This window comes from Eleginops maclovinus, chromosome 17 (genome assembly GCF_036324505.1).
Source record: "Eleginops maclovinus isolate JMC-PN-2008 ecotype Puerto Natales chromosome 17, JC_Emac_rtc_rv5, whole genome shotgun sequence".
NCBI lineage: Eukaryota > Metazoa > Chordata > Actinopteri > Perciformes > Eleginopidae > Eleginops > Eleginops maclovinus.
This window is the reverse complement of record NC_086365.1, coordinates 5,191,265-5,207,884: the sequence shown is the minus strand read 5'-3', so window position 1 is coordinate 5,207,884 and position 16,620 is coordinate 5,191,265. Positions and strand designations below refer to the sequence as shown.

Below are 16,620 nucleotides of genomic sequence, written 5' to 3'. Positions count from 1 at the left end.
TGTCTTATTTTATACTGACTCTAATAGTACCCTCAACTTAATACAATCTTAGCAGTATAATGCTTTTGTTATTGAACCGCACCACAAACCTCTTAACACCTCTCTAAACATAAGGGGATTTATATCAACGCAGTTCATTCATTTCAGCTAGGTGTACCTAAAATAAATAAACTGGAAACTGAGTGCATATTGATGTTAGACACATTTTAATATCCTGATATTGATTTCAAGCAGAGGAATTTGAAAAGCTTTTGATACAAAGATGTTGATGGGTTAAAGGGTCTGAATCGCAATCACACATTGCATTAAAGAATATTGATTATGTGGCATAGAAGGGAAAATAATAAGGCCAGAAGAAGGAGCTGGAGAATACACTGGAAAACTGAAATATTGACTTTAATTAAATGTATTATGTCAACAAATGTCATATAACTGTATTAGGTCAGTTGAAAAGTTGAACCTTTTCATTTAAAACTCATATTAATGCTTTCAGCTATACAGTTATGTGAAATCTGTTTCCATAATACATTTAATTAAAGTCAACATTTCAGTTTTTTTAGTGTATATTTGATCTGCTTTGTTGGAAAACAGGTGATTCTCTCTTCTTATTCATGAAGTCACGCTGTCCTGCATGTTCTGATTATCTTCCTCTCATGCACACGGGTCAGAATCACATGTGTGGAATTCAAGGAGTGCGAATAACCCTGATTCACTGCAGCTTACAGCGGAGGAGCACTAAATCTGCTCCGACAGGCGCTCGCTGTTAGTGCTCCTGAAGCTAAATAGGACTGCTCATTCAGGCTACCTGGGGGAAAGTCGGCAGAGATTACATAACGGAGATACCTGTCCATGTGTGTTGTCGTGAAGCGCTAAGGTGTGAGCCAGCGCACAGAAGAGTCTTTCAAAAAAAGGGGTGGAGGGGAGTAATTTATCTTCCTCTTACATAAATAGCACAGATACAGAGTCCAGGGGGAATAGGAACAGTTTCTACACTGTATGAAAAATCATAAAGGCTCTACAGCCAGCAGCAGGAGCACAATAGATGGATGCAGGAGGGGAGGGAGATTAAAGCAAGAGGGGGAACCAGCTGGAGTAGATTCAGGCGTTTTTGTAAGGCCACATCCGTTTCAGAAAGAAAAACTAGGGATTAAGAGTGTGTGTGTGTGTGTGTGTGTGTGTGTGTGTGTGTGTGTGTGTGTGTGTGTGTGTGTGTGTGTGTGTGTGTGTGCCTGTATGTGTGTGTTTGTGTGCGCATGTGTTGAGTGTGACCAGGCCAAGAGTCTTGCAGAGTGGGAAACAGTATGACACCGAGGTTGAATTATTCATTCAAGGTTCTTCCGATGAAATATTTATGCTCAGGCAATCCTCTACACATCTCTCCCTCACACACCTTCTTCCTTTCTGCACTTTGTACTGCACGCTTATTTCCACCGGCAACACAGGAAAAGCAGCAAGGAAATGAAAATGGGTCGAAGGGAGCAGCGAAAACTGAGGCAAAAAGGAGGTTTTACATCCTTGGATTAAAGAGGCTGTTACTATTTCCATTTATTTTTCTTTCTCTCCCACCGTAGGGCACGCAGAGGAAGGGAGAGGCAGATCCATGAAAAGAAAACATAATTGAAAGAAAATAAGAGGCACCAAAAGAGAAAAGGGAAAAAGTGAGCTGGTGGGGGAAAAGTGGAGCTGGAATAAAGAGATGCGAGTGTGAAACAGAATAAGATGATGCAGAGAAAGAAGACAACAAAGAACAGAGTAGAGCTTTTCACACCAGCAATGTTCCCTGAACCATGGACAGGTTCATCAATATAAAAAACACATGGTTATTCAATAAAGACATCAATAATCAGACTTTTAAAAAAAATTAATTGTATTCATTCTAAAATAAATTGTATTCATTCTAAAATAAATTGTATTCATTCTAAAATAAATTGTATTCATTCTAAAATAAATTGTATTCATTCTAAAATAAATTGTATTGCTTCCTCTAAAAATATCAGCGTCCATAGAAATGGTCTGTTGTCCCTGGCAACGGTCTGTTATTCCAAAATAACACACTGTAGTATGTCGTAACTAACCAATCAGAGTCGTATTCAACAGAGCTGTGTAATAAAATGCATTTTCTTACTTTGTTTAGGAGAGACTTTTTCCTCATAGATACTCAAAATGAAAGCAGAGCAAGGTTTTCTACTGGCTCTTAAAAGGGATGCTTTCACATATTGGATTCGTCAATCTAGTTTTATAACATTTCCCACCACTTCAGAGACTTGTCTCTTTTCATACAAACTCTTTTCTGTCGACAGCCGCACTAAATGCAAATTCATTACTCATAAGAACAGCTGTGAGCAAGGAGAGGGTGAAAGGTTGAGATTCAAATTCATGAATCCAGGCTGAAAACAGAAGAAAAAGAATGAATAAAGTTAAGAAAATAAGACAAAAAGGACAAAGAGTTTACAACAAAAACTGTAGGAAAGGCAACTCAAAGAAATGCAGTTGGATAAAGTCATTAAGCGTGTGTGCATCTAGGCGGTTTACAGAGCATTCGTCCTCTATCTCTGATGTATCATCTCCACTCTGCCCCATTTCGCCTCGCTGCGATTCGTTCACACAAAGGCCTTATTCTCCAGCCAGAGATACAATTAACCCCGGCTTAATGAGCAACGCAGGGGAAACAACTGCCTCCTGGAGACAGATAAATATTTCACCAGCTTGTGTTTATACTCCCAAGCCTGACAACAAGAGCACAGAAACCAGGCCACGCTTGTTTCCAAACTTAACTCTTTCAAAGTTCTTCGGCTTTGTCTCGTGTGGAACAGAATCACTGTTAAGGGAAAATATATGTAATCCTGATGCATTTTGACCACATGAGGAAGAACGTGTGCCGTCTCTGGATTAGATGGAGAAATTGATGGGAAAAATAGAACAATGAGGGAAGAAATGAAAGCACTTTCAGGAGCTGATTTGCTTTCGATGTGTGTGTAGGTATTGTCAGAGGCAGGTCTTGCCGCTGCGCTGGAGCAGCACTGCGGGGTGCTTACTTCTGAAACAGCAGGACGGATGAAAAGCGAGTGAATGGAATCAAAAGTGGGAAAACTGCCTGAACCAACACGGTGGCCCGTTACTCTTCCTCATTTGCATACACGTCCCCTCAGAAACAGCAGTCATCAAAATGAGTTATTTCCATCTACGGAGAAATTTCAAAGGAGGCGGGGGCGCAAATACCAAAGTAGAAGCCAAAGGAGTGCAACTAACCCGTTAACTAACATACAGCAGCAATTTCACCCAAGAGGAGCATCTTTATGCGGCAAATGCAAAGGCTGCTGGGAGATCAGATGGAAGGTTAATGAACCCCGGGAGGGAAATCAGTCATTTCTGTGGCATAATGTGTTCAAAGCAGGGTGGAAACTTTAAAAGAACAACAAAACAAATGACTATTAATAAAGACTAATAGTAGACTATTTATAAAGTGTCCTCTGTACATGTCTTTAACAGAAATAGGAAACAAAACTCTGCAGGAATCATTCATCGCTACAGGATTGGAAGTGTCAGAACTCCCTTGCAGGCATTTTGTGGACAGCACATTAGCTTTGGAACATGAGGGGATAAAAAATATATATGACACTCAAAGTCAGCTCTACTGTAAATCTGTGACACAGCAATGAGAGGTGAGCTGTGCTGTGAGTCCATTTCAGTCAGAAGACGTGACAGTTTTACAGTGTAGCTGAATTAAAAGCCTGCTGCACTGTTTCTCCTTAGAGCCTTCAGGTCTGAATGTGCGGGTGTGAAGTAAACGCTTGTTTAACAGATTGACGTATAGTTGGAGCAGTAAGGTGAAAGATTGATGGTAACTATGAAGTCTAAAAGTGGAATTTCTCTGTGGGGACAGACTTTGTAGTAAGTTATTACTAATTTAATTTTAGATATGTGTATCTGCATTTTGCAGCTTAAACCTGTTCATGTGCAAACAGGAGTTCCACTGTGAGAAAAATAAATGTGTGAGCTTTTTGTGGCTAGATGAATGTACTGTATGTGTTCACGTGTTAGATGAGAGATTCTTTCCTTGCTTGAGTTAAGGTTCCAAGGGATGCACTGAAAAACCTGAAGCTGACTTCAATTAAATGTATTCTGGTCTATGCAAACACACTTTCCTTGCCATTTATTTACAAATACTGGTTACAGAAAAGGACTGAGTTTTAGGTTGACTTTGCCACAACTCTCTCAAAAGTGGGAGTACACTAAAACACTGATTAGATTCTGTAAAGAGGTCGGGGTCCTACATTTCTAAGATGTAAAAAACAATGGCAGAACCAATTAGAGATGCTTAATATTCAAATGTTATCATGAGGCTCCCAGGTTATTATTTAATGTTGTTTCTAATTGCAGACCTTTCACACACACTTCAGAAATCAGTTATTTGGAACTACGATGCAGATTCCTGATCTATGTTCTCTGTCCTGGCACTATCATACACTGTGATACTATCTAAAATAAAAAAAGGCAACAAGTTAGATTTGTGACCTCGTACAGATTAAACTGGGGGAAAGATAACTCTACCTTGGAAAGATGAAGGAACACTTGGACTGACTGATGTTCAGCCCCGAGAGAAGAGCACCAAGGTCTTTGACAGTGAGTGAGAATGGAGACACATTTGCTTATGGCTTAGTCCATCTCATTATACAAGAATCTTGCCTGCTGCATACCACATCCATCCCTCAGAGAGGCGATTGCCTTTACTCTCCTCTCTGTCCTTTTCGCTCATTTTCGCACTGCTCGCTGATATGCAACTGTTTCTTTATCTTTGACACATTCCCGATCCATCACACGTCTCTTTAGGGAAGGTCAGCGCAACCTTCGCTCCTTCATTTCATCACATCTCCCTGCCCTTCTTTCCCCGCCGCTTCGCTTTCAGCCGTGCTAAGAGTGACGACCAGCTGTAACAGTTCATTAGCCACGGAGGCCTCGTAAAGATGAGCGTAACTATGAAGGCTGAGGCTGAGGAAGCAGGGGAAACTGAGACTTTATGGGTGAAAGGAGTGGTTGCAAATGGCTTTTGGGGAGTGAGGGAGAGTCGCTTTTAACAGAAGGTCACAGACAAAGAAATTGACAGCAAATAAATAACAAATGAAGGTGTGAAACACGGAGATAAGGTGAGGGGAGAACAGAGAAAGAGCAGGTCTGATGGGAAGTCGGAGACGGAATAATAGAGAATGAAAGCGAGGGGAGTGTAGAAAGGTGAGATAAGGTGAAATTGTGTTTCTCCCTTTCTCCTCCCTAACAGGCTTGGCTGATAAGTGATGTCTGACAACACTGGTGGCAGGGGAGAGCTGTCATCTAAAACACTGCCATCCATCGGGGGATACTCTGTTTGGAGGAGAGTGTGTACTACAAATGTCAGTATGTGACATGCAAGTGAAGAAGAGGAGAGGCTGTGTGTGGCTTCAGGCCTGTTGCAGTGAGTCAACCTGTTTTTTTACTAGGAAAACCAACGATGAATCTACAGTTTCAACGTTGTATCCCTTTTGTTTTTCAATGAGGTATACCATGCTTGTTTTTAACCATTATTAGCATTGACACATCACCCCCACCCTCCTCCACCTTCATTGGCTCCAGGTGAAGTCCCAGATCCAGTACAAAACATTCATCCTCACATACAAGTCTCTCCATGCCCTCGCACCCCCAGTACTTAATGGAGCTCCTCCAGCCCTACAGCCCTTCTCGGAGTCTGCGGTCCTTGGACACGGGCCTGCTCTCCATTCAGGGTGTTCAGTGTTTCGGCCCCCCACCATCTGGAACGCTCTTCCTGCTGAGATCTGCAATGCTGCTTCCCTGGACACTTAAAGTCATCCTTAAAATCTCACCTGCTTCCACTCCTACTGCTATTTATTTATTTGCTTACTTTATTATTTGCTTTACTTTGTTTGTTTTTTGTCTTTCCTTTCACCACGTAAAATGGCCTTGGCAAAAACCCTCTTTTTTTAATCTTGTGCCCTATTGCATGCCGCTGCAAATTGCTGCCTTCATATCTATTACTGGGCAGTAATAGATATGAGGCGTGCAAGTGATATATAATCCTTCAGTTGTACTCTGCAAAAGCCAGTTTAAGATTGATGGGAGAAATCCATGTGGAGAGATTCATAAGAGAGATTTCCATTGATTTACAGTACCGATGATCACTGAAAAGGAATTGATATCGCCACCAAATGTTTCCATTTTATGCTTTTTGTCGGTTAATGGCAGTTTCCCACCAATAAACATGCAACGCAAAGTCAAGATGATGTCAGGAGAAGATGTCATGAAACAAATCACATTTAATGTCAGCGACACACATGACGTGTTTTAAGGTTGTGGTAGAATGTCCCCTCAAGGATTCCTCTCCCAAATTTGAGAGGTTTTAAATAAAACTACAACAAATCGATAAAGGTATAATGGTTGCATCAGCGAGTCCAAACAAACTAGAATAGGATGATTAGGAGAAGAGAACGGATGCTGATGAGAAGGCTTCCGACAGCTGGCTTAGTGAAATGGACAAAGCTTGAGAGTACCCAGAGATATCGATTTATGCTAAACAAGGGCAAGCCACTTCTCTGTTCACTCAGTAAAGATACTTATAAACTGTTCTTGATTTAAAAAAAGGTACAGATGGGAAGATCTGTGTCAATATCTGTAGTGTTTTTTGGTTTGCAACATCACAACTTGGTGTGAATTACTCGGGGCTTATGGGCGTGTGTGTTTGTGCGGTCAGGATGAGCCTCTTCACACCCCTGTTGGATCGTGGCACTCCGACAGATTGTCTCTTTGCCATTGAGTGTGTTTGTGTGTGTGTGTTTGCGTGTCGGTGTCAAGGCCAGGTGTGAGACAGGTACAGCATTTCCTGGCAGGACCCGGAGCAGAAGGGAGGAGGACTGATGGGAGTCAGTGTAGGATGTAACAGCCACTCCCAGAGGGCCGCACCACACCACTTCATCACACCCTGACACACACACACACACACAGATCTGCTTGCAGGCATGTCAGCTTACAATTCGCAACCAAATGCACAAATAAAAGCCCACATGTTGTGTTCTCTTTTTGTTATTTGAAGTGAAAACGTGTGATAGGAAGCATAAGAAATGTGTACTTCAACACTCAGGTACACACAACAGGGGATTGGACAAGCTCGTATGCTACACACATAACCCGCTGCTTTTAATAACACACCCCCCATTAATCCCAACATACAGTGATCAAACAGATCGAGAGGCAGAGACAAAAAAAGGATCTTGAGAGATGATTATGGCAGGAGTACTGACAAAGACGAGCGAAAAACCACAGGGAAAAACAGGAAAACTTTGCGTCTACAAGGGGAGCCGTAGAGACGGATAGAAAGAGGCAAACAATAAGGACTGCTCACGTTGCATCATATCAACACATCAACTTAGAGAGAACCATGGGAGACATCACCCGCTGTCACTTCTCCTGCTCTTACGCCACCGATAACAACATCATCCTGTTCAGCAGCCGCACACTGAGTCCTTCTGAACAAAGGCTTCTGATGTTCAGAGCTGCGAGAGAACATCTGATTGCTGAAACTCAGTCACGTCACGTTGAGTATAACATGCCTCCTCTGCTCTCTTCTGTCCCCAAACTGATTATTTTCAGAATACACAGAAATGAAGATTTGTGCATACTTTATATAAGGAAGGAACTATTCTGTAGTGCCTTTTCTGAGTGGTGTATTCCAGGGAAAAGGAGCCATTCCAATGGATCTAGATCACAATCAATGTAATAATGATTGCAGTAATTACACTAACAATGCTTGAAGGGTATTTTTATGTTAACACATAATCCAGGTTATTTTTATCTTGCTGGTAATTGCAAATAGTCCCTAAAACTGATTTTTGGAATTCTTATTTCTTTTTCTTCTGCACATGCAAAACAATCCATTGGAGCTTAGAGCTACAGTATATGCTATTGTGTATATGCGTAAATCCTCCATCTCACAACAGCAGGAAATATTTAACATAGCATTGCTCCAACCAAAGGACAAAATGAAATATCAACATCTTAGAATATTTAAAGCTTTGAATTTTCTATTTGATGACACTGACCTATCATCGTCATATGTTGTTATGTATAATAACTTTCCAATATCCATAGTGTTCTGACACATTGTAAATCTAAATGTACTGATAAGTGCAGATGTATACAATAGGTACCATACCTTTATGAAAAGATGGAAGGGAAACCAAGAGATTAGTTATTTTTAAATATTGTACAACTCTAAATTACAAAACATTTCTTGAAGAGGACATATTGTGCTAACTTTCCGGTTCATATTTGTATTTTATGTCTCCACTGTGACATGTCTCCATGCTTTAATGTTCAAAAAGCTCTTTATTTCTCTCATACTGCCTGTGCTGCAGCACCTCTTTTCCCCCTCTGTCTGTAACCAGAGCCCAGTCTGCTCTGATTGGTTAGCTGGCCGGCTCTGTTGTGATTGGACATCCGCTTAGAGATGTCCCGCCTCTCAGCCTATCACGTACAATGTTTTTGGAGCTCCAGGCAATAGAAGCGTGAGTGTTACGTAGTGATGCCAATACGATATGGAAGTAAACGAAAGAGTCTAATGGAGGCGTTCCAGCAGGGGAGGGGAGGAGAGAGAAACTCCCTCTGGAGGGAACTTTGGGATTTCAGCCTTCGCAGACCATTTACATGCACTAAAATCTATAACAACCCCCCCACCAAAGAAATAGGGCCTCACAATCTGATCTTTTTTGCCACATCAATGTTTTTCATTCCCTCTGTGAATGCTACTGCACATCGGCAGACATATTAAGTCAACGGCACCTTTGTCCATACAATAAAGATGCTATATATCCACATGAAGTATTTTTTTTATCAGATTACGTGTTGAAAATGCATTCCTAACCACTAGCTCCTACTTCCTAAGAAAACAGTGTTTAATGCTCAGCAAAGACATTGTTCAGAGCTTCCATGGAATTCAAGCCAAACGTCAATACCAATCAGTCTACATCTCCAATCCAAGTGCACATTTAATACAATCTGACTAATCCTCCGTAATGAAATCTCTCTCTTACACCAGCTGAGGATAAACACAAACCAAATACCCTTGTGAGAAAGTCCAGATGATTGCTGAGCCTTTCTCCAAGATAGACAGAAGAAGAAATAATTGGAACGGTTCGGTGAAGACCTCAGCACATATTTGATTTGATCAGACTGGTGTTCTTCATTGACACCATTCCCTTTTCATTGTCATATCCAAAACTCAAGGAACAGCTATGGGATAAAGAGGATTTTTTGATATAAACGTACTAATTAACACGTCTGTTTAAAGTTCTGTGACTGAGTGTAATTGCAAGTTTTAGTTTCAAGACATTTGCTGTATCATGGCCCAGGCAATTATCATTAAAAGCAGATACACAGTTAGATTATGATCACCCTCCGTCACTCTGCAGGCCGGTTTATCTGCCACAAGAGGTACACACTTTGTCATGGTAATTACAGTGACGGACAGGACGGCCTCTCATGGCTGTCCGGCCGACACACAGTACGATTCATCAATCAAAGCTCACATCTCAGCGGGGGTTAACCCTTTAAGACAGGCAGCCATAATAATCCATCTCTGCTCCTCACACCCACATGCTGATCCATCAAGTCAACACGGCTCACTAAAGATAACGGAGCGAGCAAAAATCCTGTGAAATAGAGTAATGGAGTGATCTCTTAGCCAATTCCCAGAGTAATTATGACTGTCATGGTGATGTGAGAGGCTGAAGAGTACTGCATCAGAGCATCAAGCAGAGCAGCCCTGTCGGTGAAGCTTACTGATAAACAAATCATCCGGTCTAAGTGGAGTTTAATGTTACAGTTATTTAACTGCGTAAAGAATTACTAGAATTACTACCCTGCCAACCGGTCAAGTTGCCCTTTACATCCAGTTCTGTCCAAAATGTCCTCGCCTCATTATTTAGAGTTATTGCCCAAAACTAATTTTGTGAGTGACCTTCACCAAATTCTTATCAGTTCTTCCTTGACTCACTATGGAAAATTGTGCCTAATTTGAGGAAATTCCCTAAAGGCCTTCCTGAGATATCGCATTCACAAAAAATGTCCTTTAACAGGGTAAAAAATAAATACTACATTTAATCAAATCTAATTAATTAACTTTGGAAAATCAGATGAGGTCATTTTATAGATGACCTCATCTATAAATAACTTAAGAGTTGAGATTTTGATTTAGGGTACACTTAAGTCTCAACTAAGTGTATTTCCCAAAAAGTTGACCTATTCGATTAGGTTCCATGAAGTCTTAGAGCTCAGAAGAAATGTTTTTCTATCTATCTATGTATATCCATATTGATAACATTTGCTAACTCTACCTCTGTTTGCCTTACATTGATTCAAGTTCCACCTTACACTCCTCTCTGTAATAAAGGCAGTAAATTCAAACCTTTACGTCTCTCCTCTCACATATGATGTCATCCTACTTGGTCTGGCATTCTTTAGAGCAGGGGTCTTCAACGTTTTTCAGGCCAGGGACCCCCAAACTGATGGAGAGTTGGAGCAGGGACCCCCTACTATTAATATGGCATACAATTGTGTTTTATATTAAACGGGGCCTAGTGCAGTGTGTAAACATAGATACTGTTATTGTACATTCAATACTAAGCTATTCAAATAATACACAGGTTAATATATTCATGTTTTTATTTTAAACAAGTGCAAGGTACAGTGTGGCCGTACCACTGCCATTTATGAACATATATCTTGCACACAACACAGGGCTATTAAAATAAATCACAATAAAAGTTTGAACTTTAAACAAGTGCAAGGTGCAGAGTGGCTGTGCCACTGTCATTTATAAACAAACACTGAGCTATGAGATTTTAACACTAAACATGCATGTAGATGGGACAATGAATCCTCAAACCATCTGTGGATGGCACACGTACTCTCACATCAGTGAGATGTCTGACCCTGATGAGCAGCACACAGCTGATCCAGCCTTGGACGGATGGAGGTTGTCAGGCAGAGGGTCATATCAGCCTCAGGCTGCAGCCTTGACCTGTATTTGTTTTTCAAGTAAGTCAGTGAGGAAAATCCACTTTCGCAAAGATAGGTTGTGGCAAAGGGCAAAAGGCTCATCATGGCTTTTCCTGCCAATTGCGGAAAGTCTTTCTGGCAAGAGATCCAGAACTGGGTGAGTGGTTTTGTGTCATATATGTGTCTGAACGTACTGTCAGTGGATAGTTCGATTAGCTGATCCTCCTCCGTCACTGTCAGGTGTGTGCCGTCTGCTGCGTTGTCTGTGAATGGAAACAGTATCCATGTCTTGTCCCTGCGCCAGGAGTCAGCCTCAGAAAAGTAGTGCCCAAATTGTCCCTCGAGCGCCTCCAAATGCGCAAGAATTGCGCGTGTAATGGGGGGCGAGAGCACAGCAGAATCTCCCAGCTCATCCACTGATGGAAACATGGAAAATATTTCCTCCCCGATGCGCTCCCTCCACCTTTTGATTTTTTTTAGAAAGCCTTCCATTTTGTCATACAGTTGAATGGCATGGGTATTGCGGCCTTGCATTGAACTGTTCAGTTTGTTCAGCTCAGCGAAAACATCAGCAAGATAGGCAAGTTTGGTGACCCAAACATTGTCACTGAAAAGTGCAGCCAGCTCTGTGCGCTTTTGGAGAAGTAAAAACTCCCGAATAGACTTGCGCAATTCCAGCACACGTGACAACACTGTTCCACGTGAAAGCCACCGAACCTCGGAATGGTAGAGTAGCGCAGTGTGTTCTTCTCCCTCAGCAGCACAGAGATTCGAGAAGAGACGTGTTTGCAATGCGCTCTTCTTGACTAGGTTGACTACTTTCACTACCGAGTCCATGACATCTGCCAATTCAGCGCTCATATCTTTGGCAACAAGTGACTCCCTGTGTAGCATGCAGTGCGTCCAAATCACTTGCGGAGACACATCCCTTACAAGCGCGATTAGTCCACTTTTTAAACCAGCCATGGCTCTTGCACCGTCAGTGCACAGCGCAATACATTTTGTCCCCGGAATGTCATTCTCTCTGAAAAAAACATCGATCACTTTGAAGATTTCAGAACTAGTTGTGCGTTGAGGGAGGCACTTACAAAACAAAAATTCCTCCTGCATTTCCTTATCATCGACAAAGCGCACAAACGCCAGAAGCTGGGCGTCCTTCGACACATCTGTTGACTCGTCTAATTGTAACGCAAATGCATCTGCCAACCTCAGCTTCTCTATCAGTTGCATCCTCACATCAGATGCCATCTCGTCTATACGGCGAGCTATGGTTGTGTCAGACACTGGAATGGTTTTCAGTTTATTAATGTCAATATCATTTCCATACATGGTTTTACACATATCGGTTGCTGAAGGCAATATTAAATCCTCTGCAAGTGTGTATGGCTGTTTCTTCTGGGCAATCCGAAGAGCAATTTGATAAGAGCATTTCAAAGCTAGCTCCCCAACTTTGGCTGATTTTCTGATCAATGTCTGTTGACCTTGGAGGGATTTGAGGCTAGCTTGGAAGTATTCAACAGGTTTGTCTTTTAAGTGGCTGTGTGTTGTCTCCAAGTGACGCTGCAGCTTTGATGGCTTCATAGATTCATTTGAAAGAACAGTAGAGCAAATGACACACATTGGAAACTCAATGCCATCTGTCTCCTTAAAGGTAAACCCGAACTTCAGATAATGATCTGAATATTTTCGTGTCTTCTCCCTTTTGCGCTTACCCTTATTAGCTGCAACATCTGCAGGCGCAGCAGGTTCTGCCTCGTCACTTGCATGTTCACTGGTGGATGGTATCTCGCTTGTGCTTGTTGATTTTTTCGCTCGAGTTACAAAACGATCCATTTTATATGTATGGTCTTCTCAATAATGTCGCTGCGTGCATCCCTGTGTCTGGGTCTTCAGTAAACTGGGGCCTGAATAGGCTCTCGTCCAATCACGGGGAACCTGACAGAGCCAGCGCATAGACATAATATTATGTCTATGAGCCAGCGTGTGTCACACGGCCTCGTGATTGGCACATCTGCCTCCATTTTTCCGTTCGCTATAATATTTTGGATTTGTGTTGTGCATTTAAAGACATTGCAATTTGTGGGAAAAAACGGTTTGTAAAAAAAATATATATATATAAAAAATTGTCTAATCAACCAAAGATTTCGCGACCCCCCTGCAGTACCTCCGCGGACCCCCTGGGGGTCGCGACCCCCCTGTTGAAGACCTCTGCTTTAGAGCACAGCATCTTTCTTTTTAAGAGCCTACTGAGGGTGTTTTCCCTGCATGTGTACTTCAGAAGATGTATGGGTTTTATGAAGCTATGTAGAGTTTTGCTTTATCCTATAAAATATATATATTTTTTAAAATGGTATAAAGTAAACTAAGTATTCTCATTATGTTCCAGCTTTTTCCAGGCTTTATGATCATGACAACATGAATATGCTGTGTTGTTGGCTATCCATCTATAAAAAGCTGAACCACTGCCTTCAACATCTCTGTCGACCCACACAGGCAGGTACACACAAAGGCGCGCGTGTACACACTCAGGCACACAACACGACCGCACACGCAGCATCAGGAGTAATCTGAGATATAAAGCCTCATCGATCAAACTGCTCTCCCTTGAGGATTACATCATTGCCCAGCAAATAGCCAATCAGCGCACAGCTGAGACTGTCCACTCTGTGACCCCGTATCCTGTTAAAGAAAAGGCAGAAAGAAAGAGCTGCACACACACACACTGACACACACTATTCTGGTCACATCACAAAGAGGCATCGATATGATTCCCTCAGGTATTGAGCGATTTTATGTAAACCTGCTCCACTGCAATGCTTCTCTGTTCAACCTAACAATGGTTCATGTTTGGGGCATTTCTCTATTGCTTTTACATTAGAACACATTTCATAATTATTCCTCTCACACAAGTCATACACAAGTATATTTTGTTGAAAAAGCAAAAGGCAAAAGTGAGTTCTGCTGCATAACTCTGTAGAGGTGACTGCATGTGTACAGTTCAGTACGTACTCAAGTTTAAGCGTGGGCAGGAAGAGGCACACGGAGTGTTTAGGTGCCAACTCCCAGTCTGTTTCATAATGCACTGCTAACATTTTGAGGGAGTAGATACAATGCAGTTGTGTATTGGGAGGTTGTTGTTAAATAGTAGTATTTGTTTTTATTTAATACAAGACATTAGTGAACAGCCTTTTCTTGATGCCGTTAAAAAGATGATATAGGCGTGCATCCTGGTTCCCTATGGGTCAACAAACCTGGCTAGGAGCCTGTGTTTTATTTCTGAAGTAATATCGAGAAAGAGTTGGTTTCACAAGCAAGATAAAACAGCATTTGTAAGCAAAATATCAATGGTATTTGCAATAATCAAAGAACTAAAGACCGACTTGGCCCCTGTTTATCGACTCAATATTGCCATGTACAGGCTTAGGTATTGATTTATTTCCCCACCTCTAGAAAGCATGTGATTATGCAGCACCAATCATACACAGAAACATCACAATGCAAGTGGATTTCATATGATTTCCTATCTCTCTTCCCCTTTGTTTTCTTTCATCTCCTTGTTGCTATTCTAATGAAGGCATAACATCCCGTCAGGGTGGACATTTTTGGCTAATGTTAGCATTTAATGAGCACATGGTGGACCTTCACTTAGCAACTTGATTCAGTTAGCAACTGTGTACTGTTTTGCGAATATATTTCAAATTTCTGAAAGGTTTTTATATGAATTGATATTTCACTATGACAGAATGGACATGTTAAGCTTGACAACATCCGACTACACACATAATATGATGAAAATTACGACATGCAAGTGTAAATATTACTAGCCACTGTTTCAGCCTCCATTGAAGAAAGACAACATGATGGTAGTGACGTCACTGAAGACATCAGGGGGTTTCTTAAAGGGGCAGTTACCCCATAATGACAGGGTGGACAGCAATTTCAGGGACACATGCAAAATGTTCAATATGATTATGAAAAAAGAATATACATGATCAAAATGACTCCTTTTATCAAATAACTTGTTGTGGACAATAAAACTATATCATTTTTTTTAATTTAGTCTCATTTGACCACTTATTACACACACTGTAGTTAGCATAGCAGTGTGTGGGACATGCCAAAATCATGTACATCCAATGAATAAAAGGGTATAGAATGAAGGAAACACATTTCAAGAGACTTATCATTGTACTGATTTGTGTGTAAATGTTTGGCCATTTATAACAAGACCTTAGAGTTTCATTATTCTGCTACATTTCCATGATGACAGAGTGATTCTGACGAGGACACCACAGGCACTTTATAGTGATATTGACTCAGTTCACGTACCTTGATGTATCCTCCGGTGGAGACCAGCAGAGTGTTGTCTGGGGAGAAGTGCAGGTCGGTCACCCAGCCTCCGTGCAGCGAGTCCATGGCGTCCTTACCGTCGCGGGAACAGATCCTCAGCAGAGAGCCGTCTTTGACACTCCAGAGCTGTGGTGGAAATGATATGCCAAGCATAAAATAAACGTCACAACAAAGAGGCCAGAGTTAAACACACAAAGCCGCACTAACATCATTTTCATCTTTAGGGATACTTACATGTCTTTGGATTTATGCTAGCTTATGTCTGTTAGGTTTAACTCACATGATAACAACTAAAAGCTTTTTTATTATGAATATCTCACATTTCTGACAAAGCTCTGTCTCTTAAGGTCAAGACGAAGCTTCAAACCGAATAAGAAATTAAGATAATCCACAGAGTGTTATACAGAGTTGATCTGCCGTGACGCCCTACATAATAATGAAACGATGGTTTGATCACTGTAGCATCACATCATGTCGATTGCAGCTGTTATGCAACTGTTCACATGCCATGTCCATTTGTGACACATCACACGTACAGCTATATTTAACACTTGGCATGCTTTTGTGCTGAATGACTCACATTTGTTTCCATAGAAACAGGGCTGAGATTTCAGTGTGGTTTATGTAATTGGATATGATGAAGTCGTCCGTTTCTGGATAATGGGGCAGAGCAGCGGAGGCCACTACAGGGCATTAACCCCTCGTTGGCCGCAGGATAGACGGCACTGAATCTTGTCTCTTCATCTAGCACACTCAAACTTTTCATTTACTGCGGAATTCGAAGCCTCTTGAGATCTGGTTTTGGCAGCCGGAGTCCTCTCCTTCACCTCCCACTGTCAGATATCTCCTCCTTCTTCCTGCTCTCTTCATCCAGACTTCCTCACACAACCTGCACCTCCTCAGTCTCTCGCTCCCCAGGTGGAGGAGGAGGAGCCCTGCCTCCTTCCTTTCATCTCGCCCTCTTCTCTGCAAGCTGCAGCAATCATGATGCATTAGTAGGCACTTTATCTAAATGAGTGATGAGTTGTAATTACGGGGTGATCTCTGGAAGACATGTTGACGGCTCTAATTGTGTTTTGTATGTTGCATGGCAAATTGGATGTTTTGCTACGGGCAACATGTTTGAAAGGCACACGGAAAAAACTGAAGACTTTAATTAAATGTATTATGTCGACAGATTTCACATAACTGTATTAGGTTAGTTTTTATCTAAGCTTAATATTACTGCTT

At 41.6% G+C, this 16,620-nt stretch overlaps 1 protein-coding gene across 1 annotated transcript in view; it reads right to left on the bottom strand.

Annotated features, from left to right (window-relative positions):
* The window catches only part of apaf1 (apoptotic peptidase activating factor 1), a 49,606-nt gene that overhangs the window by 10,028 nt on the left and 22,958 nt on the right, over positions 1 to 16,620 (bottom strand). The window contains exon 26 of the mRNA XM_063905504.1: positions 15,370 to 15,516. Within this exon, the coding sequence (XP_063761574.1) occupies positions 15,370 to 15,516 (147 nt within the window). The remainder of the gene's footprint in view (positions 1 to 15,369; positions 15,517 to 16,620) is intronic.